Source organism: Kryptolebias marmoratus, linkage group LG2 (genome assembly GCF_001649575.2).
Source record: "Kryptolebias marmoratus isolate JLee-2015 linkage group LG2, ASM164957v2, whole genome shotgun sequence".
NCBI lineage: Eukaryota > Metazoa > Chordata > Actinopteri > Cyprinodontiformes > Rivulidae > Kryptolebias > Kryptolebias marmoratus.
The window spans coordinates 12,857,642-12,877,681 of NC_051431.1; the positions used below are offsets into that span (position 1 = coordinate 12,857,642).

The 20,040-nt window shown below is 40.6% G+C and overlaps 2 protein-coding genes across 2 annotated transcripts in view; one reads left to right on the top strand and one right to left on the bottom strand.

Moving 5' to 3' along the window:
- Positions 1–889: 889 nt before the first annotated feature.
- shox2 (short stature homeobox 2) lies at positions 890–6,408 on the bottom strand. Its single transcript, XM_017428950.3, has 4 exons — positions 5,702–6,408; positions 3,972–4,180; positions 1,321–1,378; positions 890–1,225 (listed from the first exon to the last, which is right to left on the bottom strand). Exons 1-4 carry the CDS (start codon positions 6,000–6,002, stop codon positions 1,023–1,025), a joined length of 771 nt encoding a protein of 256 aa, XP_017284439.1. The 5' UTR covers positions 6,003–6,408; the 3' UTR covers positions 890–1,022.
- A 2,614-nt stretch (positions 6,409–9,022) lies between these two features.
- rsrc1 (arginine/serine-rich coiled-coil 1) overlaps positions 9,023–20,040 on the top strand; it is a gene marked incomplete at its 5' end in the record, with an annotated part of 112,375 nt that continues 101,357 nt past the window's right edge. Inside the window, 2 exon segments of the mRNA XM_017429030.3 lie at positions 9,023–9,118; positions 12,949–13,071. Of these exon segments, the coding sequence (XP_017284519.2) occupies positions 9,023–9,118; positions 12,949–13,071 (219 nt within the window).

The window sequence follows — 20,040 nt, forward strand, 5'->3', positions numbered from 1 at the left end:
GGGAGAACATGCGTTAACTTTGCAGCGGGATGTCTGAAGGCTCAGTCCAGCTAATGAGACTGCAGTTTGACTTCAGTTCACTGTTAGTAACAATCATACACAAGCTACAGGCAGACATCAGTGACCTCTCTGAGGCCGTGACAGGGTTTCTGTAGCAGTCTTAAAAAGTTTGGAAGTTGAATTTAATGTTTTTCAGGTCTGGATAAGTATGATAAAAAGAAAATGTTGAATGGAAAAAAAACGTTTGTATTCTTTTAGACTTTTAGATACATTTTTTTGCCTTACAAAAACAAATCATGATTTTCTTTTTTTTGTTTGTTTTCAATTGCTCCCTAAATTTGGTGCTCTGAACCAAAAAACCTGACCTCTGTGTAGATGATGGTGGTCAGCCTTAAAGTTGATTATATCATGGATAGCAAAGGGCTATAGAAGACCATTTATTACTGGGTTTTCTTACCAATTTGTCTCAGAACCACAAACCTCTGGCAATATAATGACATAGTCAGGCATGCAACTTGACCATTAGATTTCAAAACTGTTTGTTAAGCATGTTTCATTTATCAAAAAAATTAAAAAGAAATATAGAAAAAAAAACTGTCTGAACATCTACTAATAAATCTGAAAGTACAAGTTTGGAAAAGTCTGGAATTTTGAAATGGAAAAAGTATGAAGGAAACCCCACTATAAGCTCACATCTACTCAAATGTTTGTGGCCTTTTTCGTAGCTGGGCCTGAATATAAATTAAATGAACTCAAAGCATATCTGAAGTTTGCTGTCCATGCAGTCACATAATTAGTTTGAAAGTTAAAAAAACAAGAGCAATCAGTTTCTTGTGACAAGAACTGGTCAGTGACTATAACTAAGCACGCTAAAACATTAGTCTTTTTGCTCCAATCAGAGATGGTCTAAACTGAAGCAGTAAAAATATTTCCCCCAGGTTTCCAAATCCACTGTGTTGGCACCATGTTTTTTTTTTAGAGGGGTATAAAGAGTTTGAGTCTCTGCATAGCACTTGGGCACATCATTGTGCCAAGACAGCATTCAGGGGTGGGTGGATGGATGGATGGAGAGGATGGGGGAGGCTGGTCTTTTCTCTGCACATATATATAAAGACTGAAGCTTCATAGTTACTTGCCTGTTGGAATGGCATCCGTAAAGCCCCCACGTTGACATATGGCGCGACGCGACAAGCTTCAAACTGATTTGCTGCTCCGATCAGGACTCCTGCAGGAAACAGGAGAGGATTGTGAGAAGAATAGAATAGAATAGAATAGAATAGAATAGAATAGAATAGAATAGAATAGAATAGAATAGAATACCTTTATGTAACTGGTTTTCCTGCTTTCTGCATTTGGCTCTTCTGTTCTGGAACCAAACCTGCAGGGACAGAAATTAATTAGAGACCCGCTGATTGGCAGCTGCTTGTGGTGTGTAATTCCTCTCAAAGTGACAACAACCACAGGAAAGAGAGAGAGAGAGAAAAAAAAACAATATCCCTAAGGAGCACTGAAATATTAATGACATTGCTTAACCCAGGATTTTAATTATTACATTTAGCCTGCAACAAGAAAAGAGAAAAAAAAAGAGTGGGAACAGAGAGAGGAGAAAAAGAAACAGTGCAACTATAATAATAATAAATATTTAAAAAGGAGAGGAATTATGATGTCAAACTCATTAGGTGAATGTAAGGACTCCTGTTGGAAGCGTGCACGACTTTTTTGGGGGCCATAATAAATAACCTTGTCAGCGCTGGTTTCATCTTTCTATAGATGAGTGTCCCCGAAGAGTTGAATGGACTCTTGGATATCGAGTTGCAGCAATGCTATCACGGTTTGAGAGATCAGAGCAAAAAGGAAAAAAAAAAAAGGATCTGAGAGCATCTCCCTCTTCCCTCTTTCCGTCCCCACTCACATTAAATGACCGCTGAAATTAATTACCCTTATCCGCAGAAAATCTAAATGCCTCTGAGTTTTTGCCTGTTTGCCTGTAACACTTGAAGAAAACGCTTCAGAGATAAAGCCCCTCTCCTTCCTCTGTTGAAACCAACAAGCAATGTTACATTTAACAGGCATTTATTAATCTGATAATCTGCTCTGAATGCCACAGATATAATAAGCCTCGTTTTAATCCGCGATCTTCCCTACATTAGGCCACAGTGAAAGCATGATTGAAATATCATATCGATTTGCCTGTCAGCTGGCTTCATTTATTGATCAGAGCGTATATGTGACTCGGAAGTCCTTTTTTTTTTCTTTCTGCCCCTCCACGTCTAATTTATGGCCATTATTAAAAGCAAAATGCAGTGCAGGTTATTGATTGAGGGAAGAACTTTGGAAACCCCGTCCTAAATAAGTGTGCGGGGTGTATCTGCGCCCGGGCTTTGTGGAGATAAAATACGTGGAGGGAGAGAGCTGGACCTGATTCGGATTGAAAATAATACATAATTTATGCAAATCCCCCGAGCTGCGGTGCTCCTTGTTCGGGACACAATACGCCTTATTGAAGGGGGGGGCGAAAAGCCCTGCAAATAAAATAAAAAAAACTTCTTTTTTTTAAAGGAGGGGACAGAGATCTTCTCTGGTTCTTTTGCTCCAGAATATTAAATATGAGGACAAATACTCAGCCTGAGCCGGGAGCAAAAAACAGAGGGGATAAGATGTTAAAACTTTCCCTTTTTATTTTATTTTTTTAAGAAAATAAAATGTCTTCATGTTCATTGTCCCCGCCACCGCCACCCTGATCGCATTACACAGGACATGTCTCTGAGCCTCCCCCCACCCACCCCACACACATACACCACCACCACCACCTCCACCTTCCATCTCCCTCCGCTCGGACTGGGTTTCTGCACAGATGGTGTGTCCTCATGAAAAACTACAGCAGCACTCACTGACACAGCTTTGGGATAACGCACACTAAAAAACAGAAGAAGGAAAAAAAACGAAAGAAAGAAAGAAAATCTCTGCCTTATTTTGTTTTTGTTGCGTTTAGACAATATAAAGATTAAAGATATACAATGTCATAAAAAACTGGGGGTGTTAAAGAAATAATAATAATCATCATAAAGTAAAAATCTAAATCCGCACTTTTTTTTCCTCTTTTAAAGCCATGCCTCCTTAAATTAAAAATTTAGAAGGGAAATTTGTGACCGGCTGCCAACTGCCACGTGCTTTTGTTTACCTCCAGAAACAGCCAAAGTGACTGAAAATAGGTCAACAGTGGCGACATCCACGAAGGAGCCATTTAGGATCAAGACGTCCAACAAATTAGATGTATTTGTACGTATTTACGCCCAGATTTGTTGAGTTCAACAAGCGGATGGGAGTCATTTGTTTACGTTGAGTGCGTACCTGCATTTCTGAATGCATTTGGAAAACCACTGCAAGTGAACGCTTTCGGATTGCACCGTTTCTGAATAATCTTTGTCTCTTTACATTTGATTTTGTACTTTGCACTTTTAAAATGCTCGATTAAACGAGCAGGGAGCATCTGAAGCGATTTCCACAGAAAGTAATCAAATCACATAAAAATACTCCTGTTTTAAAACCAAATGGAAGGTCTTAGCTCGTTCTGAAGTTCGGTTTCCACAGATTTAAATCGCCTCGATCTTCAAAAATAGAAATAAATAAATTCAATTTTGAAACAAGCAAACATAAAAGCTTCACAAAAGAAAATGTTTTATGCAAAAATCCCGAACAGGAAGTCATGAGGAAATATATGACGAAGATGCAGAAGTTTCACGATTTGTCATTCTTCTTCTTGTCCTTTTCTTATTTTTAATCTTATAACATTATTATAAATATCTAAAAAAAAACAATATTTTTATAAAGGTGATAATGTGGGTAATTATGGTACAATTTATACTATTTTTTGTGCTCGTATATATATTTTTAAAACCGCCTGCAGTGGCTGTATTATCATTACTAACCATGATAGTTATTGCTGCTGATTTGGAGGAGTTGAGCCCTACCTGCACGCGGGCCTCGGACAGTCCCAGCCGCTGGCTCAGCTCCTCGCGCATGAAGGCGTCCGGGTAGTGGGTCTCGTCGAACAGCCTCTCCAGCTCGTTGAGCTGCTCCAACGTGAAGTTAGTCCGACTCCTCCTCTGTTTGATCTTCGTTTGTGTCTCGTCCTCGATGGGCTTCGAGTCCTCTTTCCTGTCCTTCACGTCCGTGGTGCCTGTGTGTTGTTTTTATTTTAGTTTATTTTTTTATTTTCGCAGACACGAAGAAAGAAGGAGGGAGTCAGCATCATGGTCGGGGACCCTCCAGTCCGGGCTAAAAGTATGACGTTTTCACATGTTTTTTTAAATTATTTTTATTATTATTATTCTGTGTGAATAAAAGAGGGGTGCCCGCCTCTATGGAGAGGATAGTTTGAGTTGGACACGATGCAGCTGGGAATTTAGGCTCAGACTGAAAGGGTCGAGCATTTCATGTCTCCAGCAATAGGTGTTAAAGAGAGTGACGGATGCCCTCTGATATCACAAAGCTATCAGACCTCGGATGTTTTGTCGAGCTACATAAAGCTCTTTAATTATTAACTGCTTATAAATATGCAAGGCTGCAGCCTACTGTTGGATGTCTGCTACATGCTTGTCGCTGCTGCGCGTTTAAAGCTCGCTGCCCATGACGAACAGATGTCACTTTTTTTCCTTCTTTTTTTTATTATAAGCTACCCAACTCTGAGATATCTTGCCCAGCCTGTTGTCACATTTTAGTCTTGCATACTGTAAACATGATCTGAATCAAGAAAAAAAAAACTAAACAAAACGCAGCTTCTCTTGCCTTAAAATGTCAAACAAATTGCTGGAATATCTCTATTAAGTTCCAGCCCCCCCACCCTCTCTCTCTCTCTCTTTTTTTTTGGTGTGGATTTATTCAGCTTTTTGGATCGGATCTATTAAACGGTTCGTGGCGCTCAACTAGGCCCTGAATTATTTAGGACAAGCATAATAAACGAACAGTTTTTCCACCTGGCGAAGCCTGTTTTCATATTAAAGCGCGAGATTTTATTTTATTTATATTATTTTTTTTTTTAATCCGGCTGGTGTGATTTCACATCTGGAACCAGATGTTGGATTTAACTCACACCTCTAATCTCGATCGATTTCAGAAATATGCGCATCAAATCAATCATTTCTGAGGTTAAGTGTGTCGAGGTTTGCGTCGTCATAAATGGATTTTTTTTTATTATCAGATTTTAAGAAAGCTGAGCTACTTCGGACAAATCAGTTTATTTTATTTATTTATAATTTTTTTGGTACAACAATGAATAACTGAATCTTATCAGTCTGATCAAAAGATTTATTCCCATACAGGGAGGGCCTTGTTGTTTATATTATGTTGGCCTTTTTTTTTCTTCAAATTTCATTTGCTATGTCATTTAGAACTTAAAAGAGGACATTTTGGAATTAGAGGGAATAAAATCAGCTACAATGTGTAGCTGTTACAAGTTATGGATATTTTTCTCCAAGATAAATAAAATAAAAAACTAAAGAATATGATAAGTATTTTCCTCTGTTTCAGCATTACACGCATTAGTGAGCCGGTAAAACTGGCTGTATCTACTCAGATCTTAAGTTAAGAAATAGAGCGATTTCAATCTCTTTTTTGTTTTGTTTGTTTGTTTACAAATGATGATTTTCTTTTGTCCACTAAGGCTGTAGAGCCCACACACACCAACGCGGTCCGCCCTTACCGTCAATGAGTTTGGGGCTCCCGGAGTCCCTGATCCTGTCCGGGCCGAGCATGTCCGTCTCCCTGCCCGGCGAGAGCGCCACGTTCCGGGTGAGGGCGGCCGCCTCCTCCCGGCTCCCCGTCTCCGCGGATAAAGACTCCCTGCTGCCCGCCCGCGCCGCGCCGGTCTCCAGCACCTCCCTGTAGGTGATCACCTCCTTCTTCTCCTTCACTTTCTGATCGAAAGACTTGGACACGAAGGCGGTGAGCTCTTCCATCACTGCTTCCTCTCCTCTCGGGAAAAACGCGCGCACACACACCATGCACACTCGCTCACACACGCTCCCCTCGCTCCGCGGCGGCAGCAGCCCGAGACATCAATGGTCGTTTGGTTTTGTTTTGTTTTGTTTTGTTTTGTTTGTTTAAGGCAAAAAAAAAAAAAAGAAAAGAAAAATAAGAAAAAACAAAAAGGAAGTCGGACCCCTTGAAAATGCTACAAGGTGATGCAACAGTGGATGAAAGGTATACGTGTGTGAGCATAAAAATAAATAATAATAAAAAATAAGACGAAGATGTGGCTTCTTATTCCTCCTCCTCCCTTTGGTAGCGGAGTTTGGGAACCTGCTGGTGATCCTCCTATTGAAGTCACAGTATTTATACTTTGCGGCGCCTTGCCCCCTTGATCCGTGCAAATTACCTCCCCTCAGGATGCCGGGATGAACCCCCCCACCACCACCACCTACCCACTCCTCCTCCTCCTCCTCCTTCCCCTTCCACTGATATGGGAGAGAGAGAGGGAAGAGGAGTAAAAACACTAAGCAGCACCGCCGCTATTGGCCATTAATCCAAGATTGACAAGAAGGACTAATTAATTTAATTAAGCGCTCATTCGCTGCTATTGTCCTGAGTTAGTTTTTTAAACACCCGAGAGATGGTCATGGATCTCTCTCTCTCTCTCTCTCTCTCTCTCTCTCTCTCTCTCTCTCTCTGCAGGGGTGGGGCTTAAAAAAAATCTGAAAATGACAAGAGAGAGGGAAGGAAGCACATGGACGAGGAGTCCTTCCGCACTACATGACTCTGATCACGGGGCGAGAAAAAATATAAGACGCAACGACANGGAGGGGGAGGAAGAGGGGGAGGAGGTGACAGAGAGGAGCGACTTCCACAAGGAGCATTTCAGAGCAAGTTCAAGTGAACACGTCTGGCTTTAAACCCCCATAAAAGTTGGCCTTTCTTTATTTTTTACAGGCCTGGCATAATTTTTCCTGTTTTTTTTTAATTATTATTACTAAATAATTCTGTGCTTTAAATGATTTAAAGATGAATTAAGAAAAGAAAATCCTAATTTCCATATTATTATTATTATTATTATTATTATTATTATTATTATTATTATTATTATTATGCATGTAAGGTTTGAGGACATATTATTTGCTGTTTACATTTCAGATCCCTAATTATGTCTTTTTGCAGAGCAGCGACACCGTATCACTTAGTATTAATTCTCACTGGGCTTTTTAAGCCATTAGGGTGTTAAATTGCAGATAAACGCTTAATTATTGTGCCCCTCGCGGTGTCTTTGCCATTGGGGCTCACTAATGAAAGTTTCCAGCTCGCTGTCTTATTTATTTATTTTTTGTTCTCCCCCTACTGAAACGAATATCTATATTTACGAAAAAATAAATAAATTAAAAAATAAACAACAAAAGGTGTGCAGCGGGGGCAATTAAAGCGGGACGAAGAGGCAGCATACAGTCCATGGAGAAGCAGGATGCAGCGGGATTTGGAAGGCGTCGGGATGAATTTAATGCAAAATTAAGCATGTTTATTGATCATCTATATAAAGCCAAAGCCCCCACCTCCACACACACAGGAGCTCTAACAATTCACTTAATTAATTATTAACGACGCTTCTGCTCGAACCTTAGGCATTAATTACTATTAATCGTGTTGCATCTGAAAGCAGGAGAGATTCAGATGGTGTCGAACAGACTCTTTTATCTGTTTAGTGCACTTTGTTTTAGATCAGGCACTCATAGCCGCTGCTGATCCATCAGTCAGTGTGGAATACCGGCCATTTCATCTTTAACCCTTAAATGTTTTGTTTCTCTTTCTTTTTTTAAAAAAATTGCTTCATGGAGCAATTAGATTTGTCTGCTTTACTGCAAATTACTCGGATGCTCTCTGTTTGCAGTGAGAACCCCTTGCTGATATCTTACAGGTAAATATGCGTTCCCTTTAGTCATCTGTAATGTGTGTCAGATTAAAAACAAGATGCAAGGAGAAAAGAAGTGGCATGCTCCCATTGTTTAAACCCATATTTTAGGACTTGTGACTAAAATTGAAAGAAATACAGTCTTAAAGCTAAATAAAAACTGCATAGCGTTGCCTCAATGGGCTATCGCTTTTCGATTTATGAAAATAAATAAATACCTGTTGTAAAAAGTGACCCGACTGGAATAAACTTGACCTAAATTGTGAGTTCCAATCAGGCTTTTTTCCCAAACAATTCAATACTCTATTGGTGATAAATGTTTATAGGTTATTTAAAGTGGAAATAACAAACACTGACGCTCAGATGAAGAATGTGGACCGCGCAAAGGGGAAATGAATCCATCGAGAGCTGCGTCTCAATCGATCGCTCCGTGTTTGACTCGTCAGGCCTGGCGCGGATCGATGCTTCCGGCTTCGATGAGTACAGTCTCATTAGCGGTGCATGGCTTGTGTCGTGGACCATCCGTCGGTTTAAAGGCGACGAGCGGTACTTTGGTTTTAAGTTATTTTTTAAAAAATATTTTACGCTTTTCGAAGCTGCTGTCTTTTGTGTGCTGAATGAAACGAGAGCCGAGCGGACCGCTGAAGGGCTTCTGTCCTGACACGGAGCCTTTAGGGGCTGCACCGGCGCTGGTCCGGTTAGCATTAGCCTGCTAGCTAGCTAGCTTATCAGGCAAACGTGTCTGTTTTGCTGATTTAATGGACATTTAGAAGTGCAGTTTTGTTACTATCTTTGGTCTGTTTTAAAAGACAGAAATAATAACTAGACTGGGACGGATTTTATTTTGTGACTGGAGGCTAGTAGGTGTTCTTGTAGAATAAAGTGTAAACATTGGTTGTGTAACCGTTGATCTACACATAAAACACCAATATATATATATATATGACCAAGTTTCGTATTAGATTCTTGCTAAAGACTGTTAGAGAGGTAGTTAACAAGCAGCCCTGCTTCTGTGTGTTGTACCAGCTGACAGTCCAGCGGCACCATGGGTCGGCGCTCCTCTGACAGCGAGGATGACAGTCGGAGCAGGAGGAAGAGAAAACAACGTCGCCGTTCATCCTCCTCCTCCTCCTCCTCTTCGTCCTCCTCCTCCGGTAGCCGGGTGAGAAGCAGCCGCACCCGGAGGTCCAGTCGCCGGAGCCGTTCTCGTTCCAGAGACCGAAGGTGAGACAACTTTAGCCCCCCCACACACCATTTTTTAAAGAGGCGGCAGGAGAAGTGTTCAACTCCCAGGAACGCCGGTGCTGCTGCTGCTGCATTTCCACAAACTCCTCTGTTTTGTTAGGCTCATTATCGCCTGTCGCTGAAAGGCGGGTGATACCGTCTTTGCCCACGCCCATGCCTGTCTGTTGGCAAAATATCTCATGACCCACTGGATGGATTTTAGTGAAACTTGCAGAAAGTAATCACTGGATGTACATCGGCACCTGATTAATCTTTGGAGTCAGGCGGTTTCAGGAATAAAAAGCACAATAAATGGTTAGGACCTAGTCAGTTTTACAGATATTGACCTAAAATGTGGTGTGGTAGTAGCCGAGACTGATCCCCAACTCATATCCTGAGCACTACCAGATTGCACAAGATCTTCATTTCAAATTTTTGCCATTAACTATGCAAAATATTTCACAACCTACCGGACTGGTTTAAATGAAACTTGGTGTTGATGAAATTAAGTTCTAAAGTCCCCTTAATTCAAGATGGCTGCCATCATCAACAGAAAATGGCTTTAATTCAGTAAGTTTTGCAAATATTACATTAAAATTTGGTGTGGTAGTAGCTGAGAGTCATTTACAACACATACTCCCAACTTCTACTCATTGCTCAGGAACTTTAGCTTTAACTGTTGAACTCAGTCCTGTTTGATATATCTCATGAACCATTACTTTTTAGAAAGTAATCATTGGATGTACATCTACAAGTGACTAACATTTGGATTTGGTCTTATTTAAGATGGCCATCTCAGGTAATTAACATCAGCAAACCTAAATAGGCTTATAATTTAGTCAGGTTTCAAAATTTTCTGTAACTAAAATTTGGCTTTGTAGTAGCTGAGAGTCAATCAGAACACATACTCTAGAGTGACATCTCTAACATGAGATTAGTTTGACCAAAACGGCTACAACTCCATCATTTTTCAACTTAAAACGATCTTTATTTTAAACTCTGGCTTGATAGGTGGTGCACCATATGCTTTCCTTCAAGGAATGCTAGGCCTTTAATTAACAGTCAGCTTCATCTCATAAATTGCTGCCCTCTGTGGTTGCAGCAGTAAAGCAGGAGATCAGAATATTGATATTTTTCATGTAACCTGCAATTAAGATTTTAATGCCTGTTTGACTGTAGATCTGAATGTTATCACACATTGTCAGCACAGTGATTGTTGCAAATGTCACAGGTTTTAAATACCTTCTTGTCAATATATTGTTACACTTTTATTATGTATATTGAAATATTAGATGATAGATGCTACAAAGGACAAAATACTCATAACTATCACTATTACATAGGAAAAAACAATTAGATTTGTTGCTGATTGAGTGTTGGTGACTGAATTTACTTACAAGTAAACCTTTGTGGCATGCTTTTGGACATGAGTTCTGTAACCTCACTTACAGCAAGTGAATTAAAACAGTGCTATGTTGCATTAAATAATGCAATTGTTGCTTTGTATACAGGATTTTAAGACAGTGACTAATTTGACTCAGACTCAGTCCCTAGTTAAGATTTAAAAAAAGGTTGAGTCTTTAATGCAAAGGTTACACTTTTGTAACAAGCAGTAAGACTTAGCAGTATAGCTGTGATTAAAACTATAGCACATAGGATGTTTAATCTTTTGTGAAAGAAACCTCCATTTGTTTGGTAAGTTTTGCTCAAATTTAGAGAAGTTCAAATGTTAAGGTAGTATCTAACTAGGTGTTGACTGTTGGAGACTAATTAGCGACTCAAAGTTGCACAGAAATACTGAGATTTTGACACATTTACTCAGGAGGTTGCATATATATCAACAGAAAAATACAGAATTACAAAAATTAAATTGAAAAGGGTTGAAGATGAGTTCTAAAAACTTGCAACAAGACTTGTGACTTTTTAAAATAAAAGTCTCAGGAATCTTTTTGAACATGTTTAAAATTTCGGCAACAAGAGAGCAAGACCTGCGACTTCTGCATGGATATCGAGAACCCTGGTGAATGTTTCAAGACATTTTGGAAGCTCTCTTGCAAATGCTGTTTACAGTTTGTTGCCGTCACTCGCAGCCCAGTGAGATACTTCCTTTAAGGATTACATTTTCACATTCAGAAAAGCTTATTGGCCTTATTTATAATGTGAGTGGCTACTGAATGTTCAGTCCTTTCTTCCTTCCTTAGCTGTTCCTGTTTCTGTGTGGCTGTTCAGACAAGGCCAGTTGATGGTAATTATTTATGAGACTTGGTCAAGGCCCATTACCACTGATGGGAAGTCATTGCTTGCCTGCGCAGAGTGGGGCTGGGTGGGCAGTGTAAACCCCGGGACTGGAGTCCCTCGTCTATTAGCCGAACATTTTGATCAATTAACTAAGACCTTGTGTGTGTTTCTGTGCGTCTGCTGAAACCAGTTTCTGTAAATAGGCTCCCGTGAAGGAGAGCACAGGTTTCGTGGCACTGTCAACCTGCGTGACCTCACATGTGGTAAAACAGAGGAGCGCTTGTGTTTTGGGTGGATGACATCATGACCACATAATCAACATGTATATGTAAGGAGAGTAATTGTAGCCATTACTGTGCATGTGAGATGCAAAAAGGGAGCAAGATAGTGATAAGTGTTTGAGGCCGAATAAGAGATGTGGAAACCAACTTCTTCGGTGTTGATCTGAAAGGTTTCTGTGTTTACAATCATTTTCCCCTTCACATTTATTTTAGCTTTTCCTTTTCTTACACTATGTTTGCACAGGCGTTTGTAAAAAAAAAAAAAAGTGTGTGAACTAACACCACCTTCCAAAAAAGCTTCTGTTAACCAGCGTGTTTTTTTTTTTGTTTTTTTTCTGTGTGATGTGTGAAGTGGTTTTGCAGAGCGAACAGTCTGTAGAAGTTATTTCATAAGGCTCTGCTCTTGGGATCCAGCCTTTAGAATACTAATGGATCTTTGCTGCGCTACTCTAAGTGGTACAAATCTGGTTTGATAGTTCAGCCTCTGTGTTATTTGTATTGCTAGCCTTTTTCTCCTTCTCTCCTCTATGTTGCTGAGGTCCCACAGGACTTAGTGTTTTTTTTTGTCTTAGTGAATGCTAAAAAAGATTTTAGTTATTTTTGGTTTTGGTGAATCAAAAGATGATATTTCATATAATGAATATTGCACAAACTGTTTGTGCAGTAGAGGACGGGGAGTTTTTGCATTTACATTCACCCTTTAAATGCTTCCTACTTCTTGATGTCAATAGGAGTTGTTTTTTTATTTGGAAAAAAAAGACAGTATTCACACTGTTACCACATTAAAGTGCGTCAGAACACAAAAAGGCCCCTGTGGAGGAACTGTAGGGCTGTTTGCGTGGCTTGCAGCTATAGGACACAAACTAAAGTGTTCAGGAAAGTAAAGCGCTATCAGAGCTGCTCAACGTATTTGGTTTTGATTACGAGCTAAACAGAAATTCAGCAGTCTTTGTTCTGTTTTTGAGAAGGAACTGATTTCACATGTTTTGGTGAACTGACTGAATGTAGAAATTTTGTATTGCAGATTGGTGCATAAGGAAAAAGGAAGAAAAAGAAGGAATTTTTGTTGGAAGTGCTTCACAGAAGTTCAGATATTTGTTTTGTGGATCGGTAATCAAGAGAAACCCTGAATGATTGAAGTTTGGGGAACCAAATTTTCTACACTCAGTCACAGTCAGAAGCAATTTGTTGTTCTCACTGTTGCAGTATAACCCTAACCCTAACCTATGCAATTTGACTGTGGTTTTATTTAAAAGACCCTGTCAATAATGAAATTATTATTATTATTTTTTTTTTGTATGTTCTGTTCAGGAGAAGACGACGTTCCAGCAGCAGTTCTTCTCGCAGTTCGTCTCACAGGAGGAGGAGTCGAAGTGCAGACAGAGACAAAGGGAGAAGCCACCGTTCACACAGATCACGCAGCCGGGACAGAAGGTAGCACGACATACATATCATTCACTCTACATCAGGGGTGGCCAATCCTGGTCTTTGAGTGCCACCATCCTGCATGTTTTACTTGTTTCTCTGCTCCAACACACCTGATTTGAATCAATGGGTGATTAACAGGCTTCTGCAGAACATGAAGAGGTGATTTAACCACTGAATCAGGTGTGTTGGAGCAGGGAAACAAGGAAAACATGCAGGATAGTGGACCTCGAGGACCAGGATTGTCTACCCTGCTATACACGCTCTCGTTTTTGCTCGTTGAGTTGTGGCTTACCTAAACTTTTCTGAGCTGCAGTTTTTGAGATAATAAATTAGGATTGTAAGTTTATTATTTAAAAGTGAAAAGCATTTTCACTTTTAAATCTTAAAGTCAGCTTGTGGGTTGCAGGGATGTAACCAGACATGTATTTGTACCGTGACGATATGGTGAATACGTTTTAAATGGGTACACAGAACTGACAACAAAAACGTCCATCACAGGCAATCACAGCTCCCAGAGCGCCCGCGTGTTTTATTTAACTGCATTTTGCTAACAGCCCTGACAGAAAAGAAGCATAAAAAGATAGACTTTAACACTCTACACCAAACGGAGCATGGTCGGTTCAGAATAACACTCAGACGCAAAGACCTTCGTGTTTAATTCAAATCAGCTGTGTGGGAAAAGCATCGCAGTGCCACTGATCGTGGACAGCTGCAGCGGAGGGAGATGCAGGTATGGCAACCAGTTGGATCATGTAAGCAGTGCTTTGAAAAGTCTTGTGGCAAGCCATTTGTATATTCATTCAATATCCTTGATATCAAGCTTTATTTTTTTCACACAAGCACTCAGCTAACTGAGAAGATTGTGTGTTTCACATTTTACTTATTTTATATTTTCACATTGGGAGCTGGTATTCAGTTCTGTTGCTTTTTTTTTGGAAAGTAAGTTACTGAAGAAAACATTCCTTGGTTTTTGTTTTTATTAATCATTTTTTAGTAATATTGTTTAGTAACTTTCTGTTTGACACATGGCCTGTTACTTTTTACATTTCAGATCGGATTAAAAAAAAAAGTATTTTTATAGTAAAGTTACCAGTTGACAAATCCTACCTTGCTGTACATGACCTGCTACCCGAGTCCCTCCCCAATTACAAGGGTGGCTTGGATTTTCTTTTGGCCTCTACTTCTGGGAGAGTTATTGTCTGTTAAAAACTAAAGTGGCATTTGGCTTCTTTTTCCTTTTGCTTGTTGTACCAAACCCATACTGAATCGTCAACTGTTAAACCCTTAGTAGACTGCCATGACAGATATATCTTGATTAGGAGAAAACTTCCTGGAAGTATATAGAGCATAAATACATTGTTTTGTCTTTATATTGTAAGTCATCCCATATATTATTTGGAAACTTGTCTTAAGTCTTAATTTCTGGGGTTTGTGTGCATGACATAAGTTTGTCCTTGTTACTGGTTTTTCTAATTGTGTGTGTGTGTGTGTGTGTATGTATTATTGATACAGAGAAACAGCAGGGCAACACAGTCCAATCTGTCTGCCAAAATAGCTTTGCTTTCACTCATTAGAGCAATTAAAACATCATTAGACACATATATGGAAAATAATTATTATTTCTGTTGTTTTTTATTTTTTGTCAAGGACAAATTTATTTATGCAAGACTGATGTGTACGCACCTGCACCACAGAGTACACACACACACACACACACACACACACATAAGCATAGCGAGTCCTGCGTCCTTTTCAGTAACATAAAGAGAACGTCTCTGTGTGTGGTGATCCATGTCATTAGCATCACTAATCTGTTGCTAATGAACCAGTAAACCGTTCTGTTTTTTTTTTTTAAATCCCTCACACACACACAGTCACAAACACATGAAAACATGCACAGATGTACAATTGAAGAAAAGGTTGTCATAATATATGCACAAGCAAGGCCCTTTGTTTACTTGTGTATGGCTGCGGGGGAGAGCAGAGATCATTTTAATCACAAAGGAAAAACTGTTTTAATATCTTCATTACAGAGATTTCAGCATGAATGGATTATGCAACAGAGTTGCTTCGACACGTGTGGTTGATGGTTGCACGATGAGACACGGCACATCCGACTATCCAACCACAGACTCTGGAATAAGGCAACAAGATGCAGAGCCGCACCGAGCGCTGCAACCATTTATTGAGGGGAAATCACACAAACGGTTTTCGCACATTGTCCCTTTTGCTTTCCGCGGTGCGGTGGCAGTCACTCACAGAGCCACCGGTGATTAAAAGATCAGCCGAAAGTTGCGTGGCTGGTGTTGTGTGAGATGAAAGGTGGAGGGGATTTGGGAGATTTAGAACTACAGTCGACGACATTGGTGTTTGCTTACACTGCACTGTGATTAGGAGGGTTGTGTAATCGGCTTAGCGGTAAGCGAGGAGCAGGTGGGTTGGGCTGGTGTTGTTGGGAGAGTGAGGTGGGTTTGTTATGAGGTGGAGGTAGTGATGTGCAAAATGATGGCATTTATGATAAATTTATGCCATTAAGTGATGGCAGCTGTAATTTTTGTCTGTAAAATGTGGACCTTTGTAAGCAGCAAACATTTATTTGTCATTATTACTAGAGATGAAACTATTAGTTGAGATATACAAATATTAAGTATCCGTGATGGTTGTTAAGTTAGCAGAGATGTTTTAAATAAAATGTTAAAAAGTTTTGAATTGTGCAGAAATGGTTCTATTAGAATCCTGTGCCTCTCTCTCAAACGGTGCATATGCACCATTCATGTGTGTTTTTGTGAAATTAAAGCAGGTTGATGTGCACTATGCACAGGTGCCATGATTTGTCAGTGCTTTGCGAGCGCGGCTGGATGAGGCTGCCTGAGCTGGCTGCGAGGCTGGCTGATGGATCAGAGGAGGATTGAGTGGACAGAAGCTCATGATTGATGCTCAGACAGGATATGAGGCGCTGCCTGCCACCCCGTACCTGGCCACAGCAGCCCGGGACAACCTTCAGAATGAGAAAGAGGAGCTCGAAGATAGCGACTGGAGGCGGGGAGGAGAGGTGTGTGTATGTATGTGGGTAAAAGTTGGCAGAGAATGGAAAAAGTGCAGGAAGAGTGGGCCGAATGGGGAAATCCTTAAAAAAGGGGAAGCGGTAAGGAGAACTGATAGACCTGAGAGGGATATTATTCAGAAGAAACGAGAATAATAACGTCCACATCAGAATATTCCAGGAAGGAAGATTGGGACCATAGTGGGCCATTGTGGGTTGAAGTAAAAGAATATTATTACCTTCTGTTCTATCTCTGGTGTATCAGTAAAAAGTAAAATGATTCCTGAAATAAGAATTATGCTTTATCATATGTTTACCATTTATTGTTGCTTTCCTCCTTTTTTTTTTTTTTACCCTTTTTATTTCTGCCCTCAATCAGAAAAGGGCCAGGTCCCCTAGAGGCAGTCAATCTTCCCCTGAAATGTAAAACAGACAAGAGGAACAGATTACCCATTTGCCATTAATGTTTATTCTCTTTGATGTAAGCAGGGATATCAGACAGTGTGTGTGTGTATGCGGATGTGTGTTGGGCCTGCATGTACGAGGTTGGTTGAGTGTATGCATGCATGCATGTGCAGATTTCTATGAATACATGTTCATGGAGGGGGGGGGGGGTTGGTCGTGAACTAGTCCACCGGGGGAAGAGCAGTGTGGAGCATGGCAGCTGCAGCGTACAGTGATCTGATGCGGTCCAACAAAGATGACACAGTCTGTCATCACAGCCGGAACACAGGCGTGTCTTTAGGTGAGCTCGGTGGAGTGCTGTATCGCTCCACTTTTATTGGCGGCCGCAGCAGGGCTTAAATGTGTGTGGCTCAGTCACTCATCCTGTCAGTCCCTCATTTACAGCAATTAAAGAGCATTGTTGGAAGGTGAGGAGGCATGGCTGGTGTTACAGATCTGCCACTTGACTAGCCAAGGAAAAGCTGAGCATATCGTTCTTTGATAAGCATTCATGCATGGATGCATGCGCTTATAGGATAGTATTTACTTCAGGGCACACACAAACACATTTTCTTCATTAATATTTCAGGGTTGTGTTGAGTTGGCAGGGCAGAGTGCTAACGTCAGGACCTGCTACCACTTCATAGCAGGTTTGCTGTCTTCAGTTGAATCAGAGTGGGACCTTTAATTATCTGTCTTTAACCTTGAGGAAATAAGTCCCCCCCACCCCCCACCCCACCCCAGTCCTGTATGTAGCCAGGTTCAGGATTGTCTCATGCATGTCTGAAATGCAGAGGGCAGGATGAGCACAGAATTGGTTTGGACAAATACTAGGACCGTGTGTGGGAATGTTTAGCTAACACGGACAAATCGAAACAACAAAGAGAGTTTCAAATTAAACAGTAAGCTTAATTACAGGTCTCTGCTACTATAAAACAAGAGTGAGAATGAGCAAATTTACTGGACATGGTCCTGATTTTGTGTATGTAAAACATAAAGAAAGAAAATGTGTCTAGGTTGTTATCCTGGTGTTAGGATAAACCTTTTTATCCTAACACCAGAATAATAAGATTTTTTAAAATTTATTTATTTTTTTCTATTAAAAAAGGACATTTTATGCATACTTTATCCAGGACCTTGAACACTGTTTGTTATTTTTGCTGATTTAAGAGTTTTTTTTTTTTTTTTTTGCATTTCTTTACATTTCTGTACACTGGCTCCCTGTAATATGATACTTTCATGCAGTGCAATGATATGTATAACCAAGGGGGTGTAATGGTGCATGGCTCAGTACTGGATATTCTTTTTATACGTCTTTCAGTTCAGCATTTGTACGTCTGTTTTAACAGTCTGTACAAATGCAGAACGTTTGTGTGCAAAACTAAATTCATTTTGAGTTTCCCCCTCGCAGATTTGGAATTGTATTGGAGGAAGCTAAGCACTCTACGAGGTACGTACGTGCTAAACTCAAGTTAGCTGCAGTGGAAAACAAAACAAAGAAAAGCTAGGTGTACATGTTGTGTGTAGCTGGTTCTACCTTAATCATTTACTACAAATAAAAACAAGTTAAAGTAATATTGGAGACATACAAGCTCAGCTGCTCATGGCTATCAGTTTAGACCCAGCCAGAGCATAATGAGCAAAAGCAGCCAACATGAAATCATACTCCTGTTTTGGATAACAGAGGTGAACACATGCTGAAAGCGACAGAGTGCTGTTAGTAGGTTTACACTTGTCTGCATTTTAGCTAGCAACATACTAATCATAGCTCTTTATAGCAAAGTACAAGCTACAGTTGTCCACGACTCATCCAAGACTTCTGTTACTCTCACAAATGATGGATGGACATCAAGGCCTACAGAGAGTTAATAAATGGTAACTGCCTGCTGCACTCAGCTTTAAGATGGAAAGCCAAGTTCTGTAAACTTGCCGTTCTTATAAACACACAAGCACACATGTAGCGAGTCGACTCCAGAAGACGATGCTTAAATGGAGACTATAGAAACCAGAAGGCACAGTTTTCGTTGTAAAAATCAATACTTGAAAAACTGGTGGTGCAAAAAGATACTCCCTCTGCTGTGCCAAAACCATACTGAATTGTGACGTTAACCCGAGGTCCCGAACAGTGATTTTTATGCATGCAAAAATTTCAGACTGCCTTGCACCACAGTGGTTAATACACAGTCCTCGTCTAACCATTTTGCGGTCTAACAGAGTCCTACTCGTCTATACAAGATGTAGGCAATCTTGATGTTGCAGCTCTATAACATGAGCCCTGCTTTTCCTCGCACAAGGCCAAAGAACTCCAGGCTTGTGTGTGTATACGTGTGCGTTGCCTGCGCGCAACGCACGCAGCTGAGCGATGACCTGATATTTACTTCACACAGCAATTTTCCCCTCCGCGAGACGAGGTGTCGTACATCTGCTAGATAGCTTTTTCTGCCTTGCTCCGACGCGGAACGTGCACAAGGTCACTCAGGCAGCTCGAGAGTGAGGAGAGCTGATGCGAGGAACCGAAAGGGAGGATTGGGGAGGTCTTTACAGGGGGAGGGCAGGGCGGTTGAGTGCGAGAAGACCGAAGTGTGTTAGTGGACGACTTTATTGTCGGCGAGTTGTACAACATCCCAGCTTTTGCTATGTCTGAATCACAAGTTCCCCTTTTAGTTGACAGGGTGGAATTTTTTCTTTTTCCCCCCCAGAGCTTTTATGTCCATAATGCCTTCATTCACATAAATTGTAAGTGTGTGTTTGCGCAGTGTAGCTGGTGGTTTTAGGTGTTTCTGGCTCTACTGGGAAACAACCCTGAGTGTGTTTGGAGGACATGACAAGTAAAACCTGAAAGGTATTGTTATAAAACAACCATAAGTCATTAAAAGAGGTGTTGATGGACACAAAATAAAATCAGGAGGAATGATTAAAAACCTTAAATTCCCTTTCTTCTTTAAGATTTACTGTAATGTTTTCATGTGTGTGTGGAGTTGTCTTAGATTGGTCTATGGAGTGTGTTGCACTGGAATTTAAGAGCAGGCTCCTGGCTGTTTTTCTTTTTCTTTTTTTTTATTTTAACCCCGTCTGTCTGTTATTCCAACATCTTTTCTTCTCCTCTTTCCACATGATGACATTTTGCCCTTTCTTCCTTCTTCCCCTATTACCGGACTTGCCGAGCGTTGATTTAAACTGAAAGATGACCTGGTTTAGTTCAGCTACGTCTTCTCTACTCTATAAAAATCAACATGCTTCCAGTCGTGAGATCTGAACGTGTTTGTTGTTGTTTTCTCTCTTTTCCTCCCTCTCTCTGTCTTACTCTCTTTCTGTGTTGTCTTTTTTATTTATCTGCTGTAAAGGCCAGTCAAGCGCTGCTCAGCTTTGTTGTCAGAAACCTTTATTTACCAAAGGGAGGAATAAGTGACTGACACAGACAGCCTCTTTCATCCCCTTTTCGCCGCGAGCAGTGTTCCCCTCTACCGCCAGAGGAAACCCCCCCCACC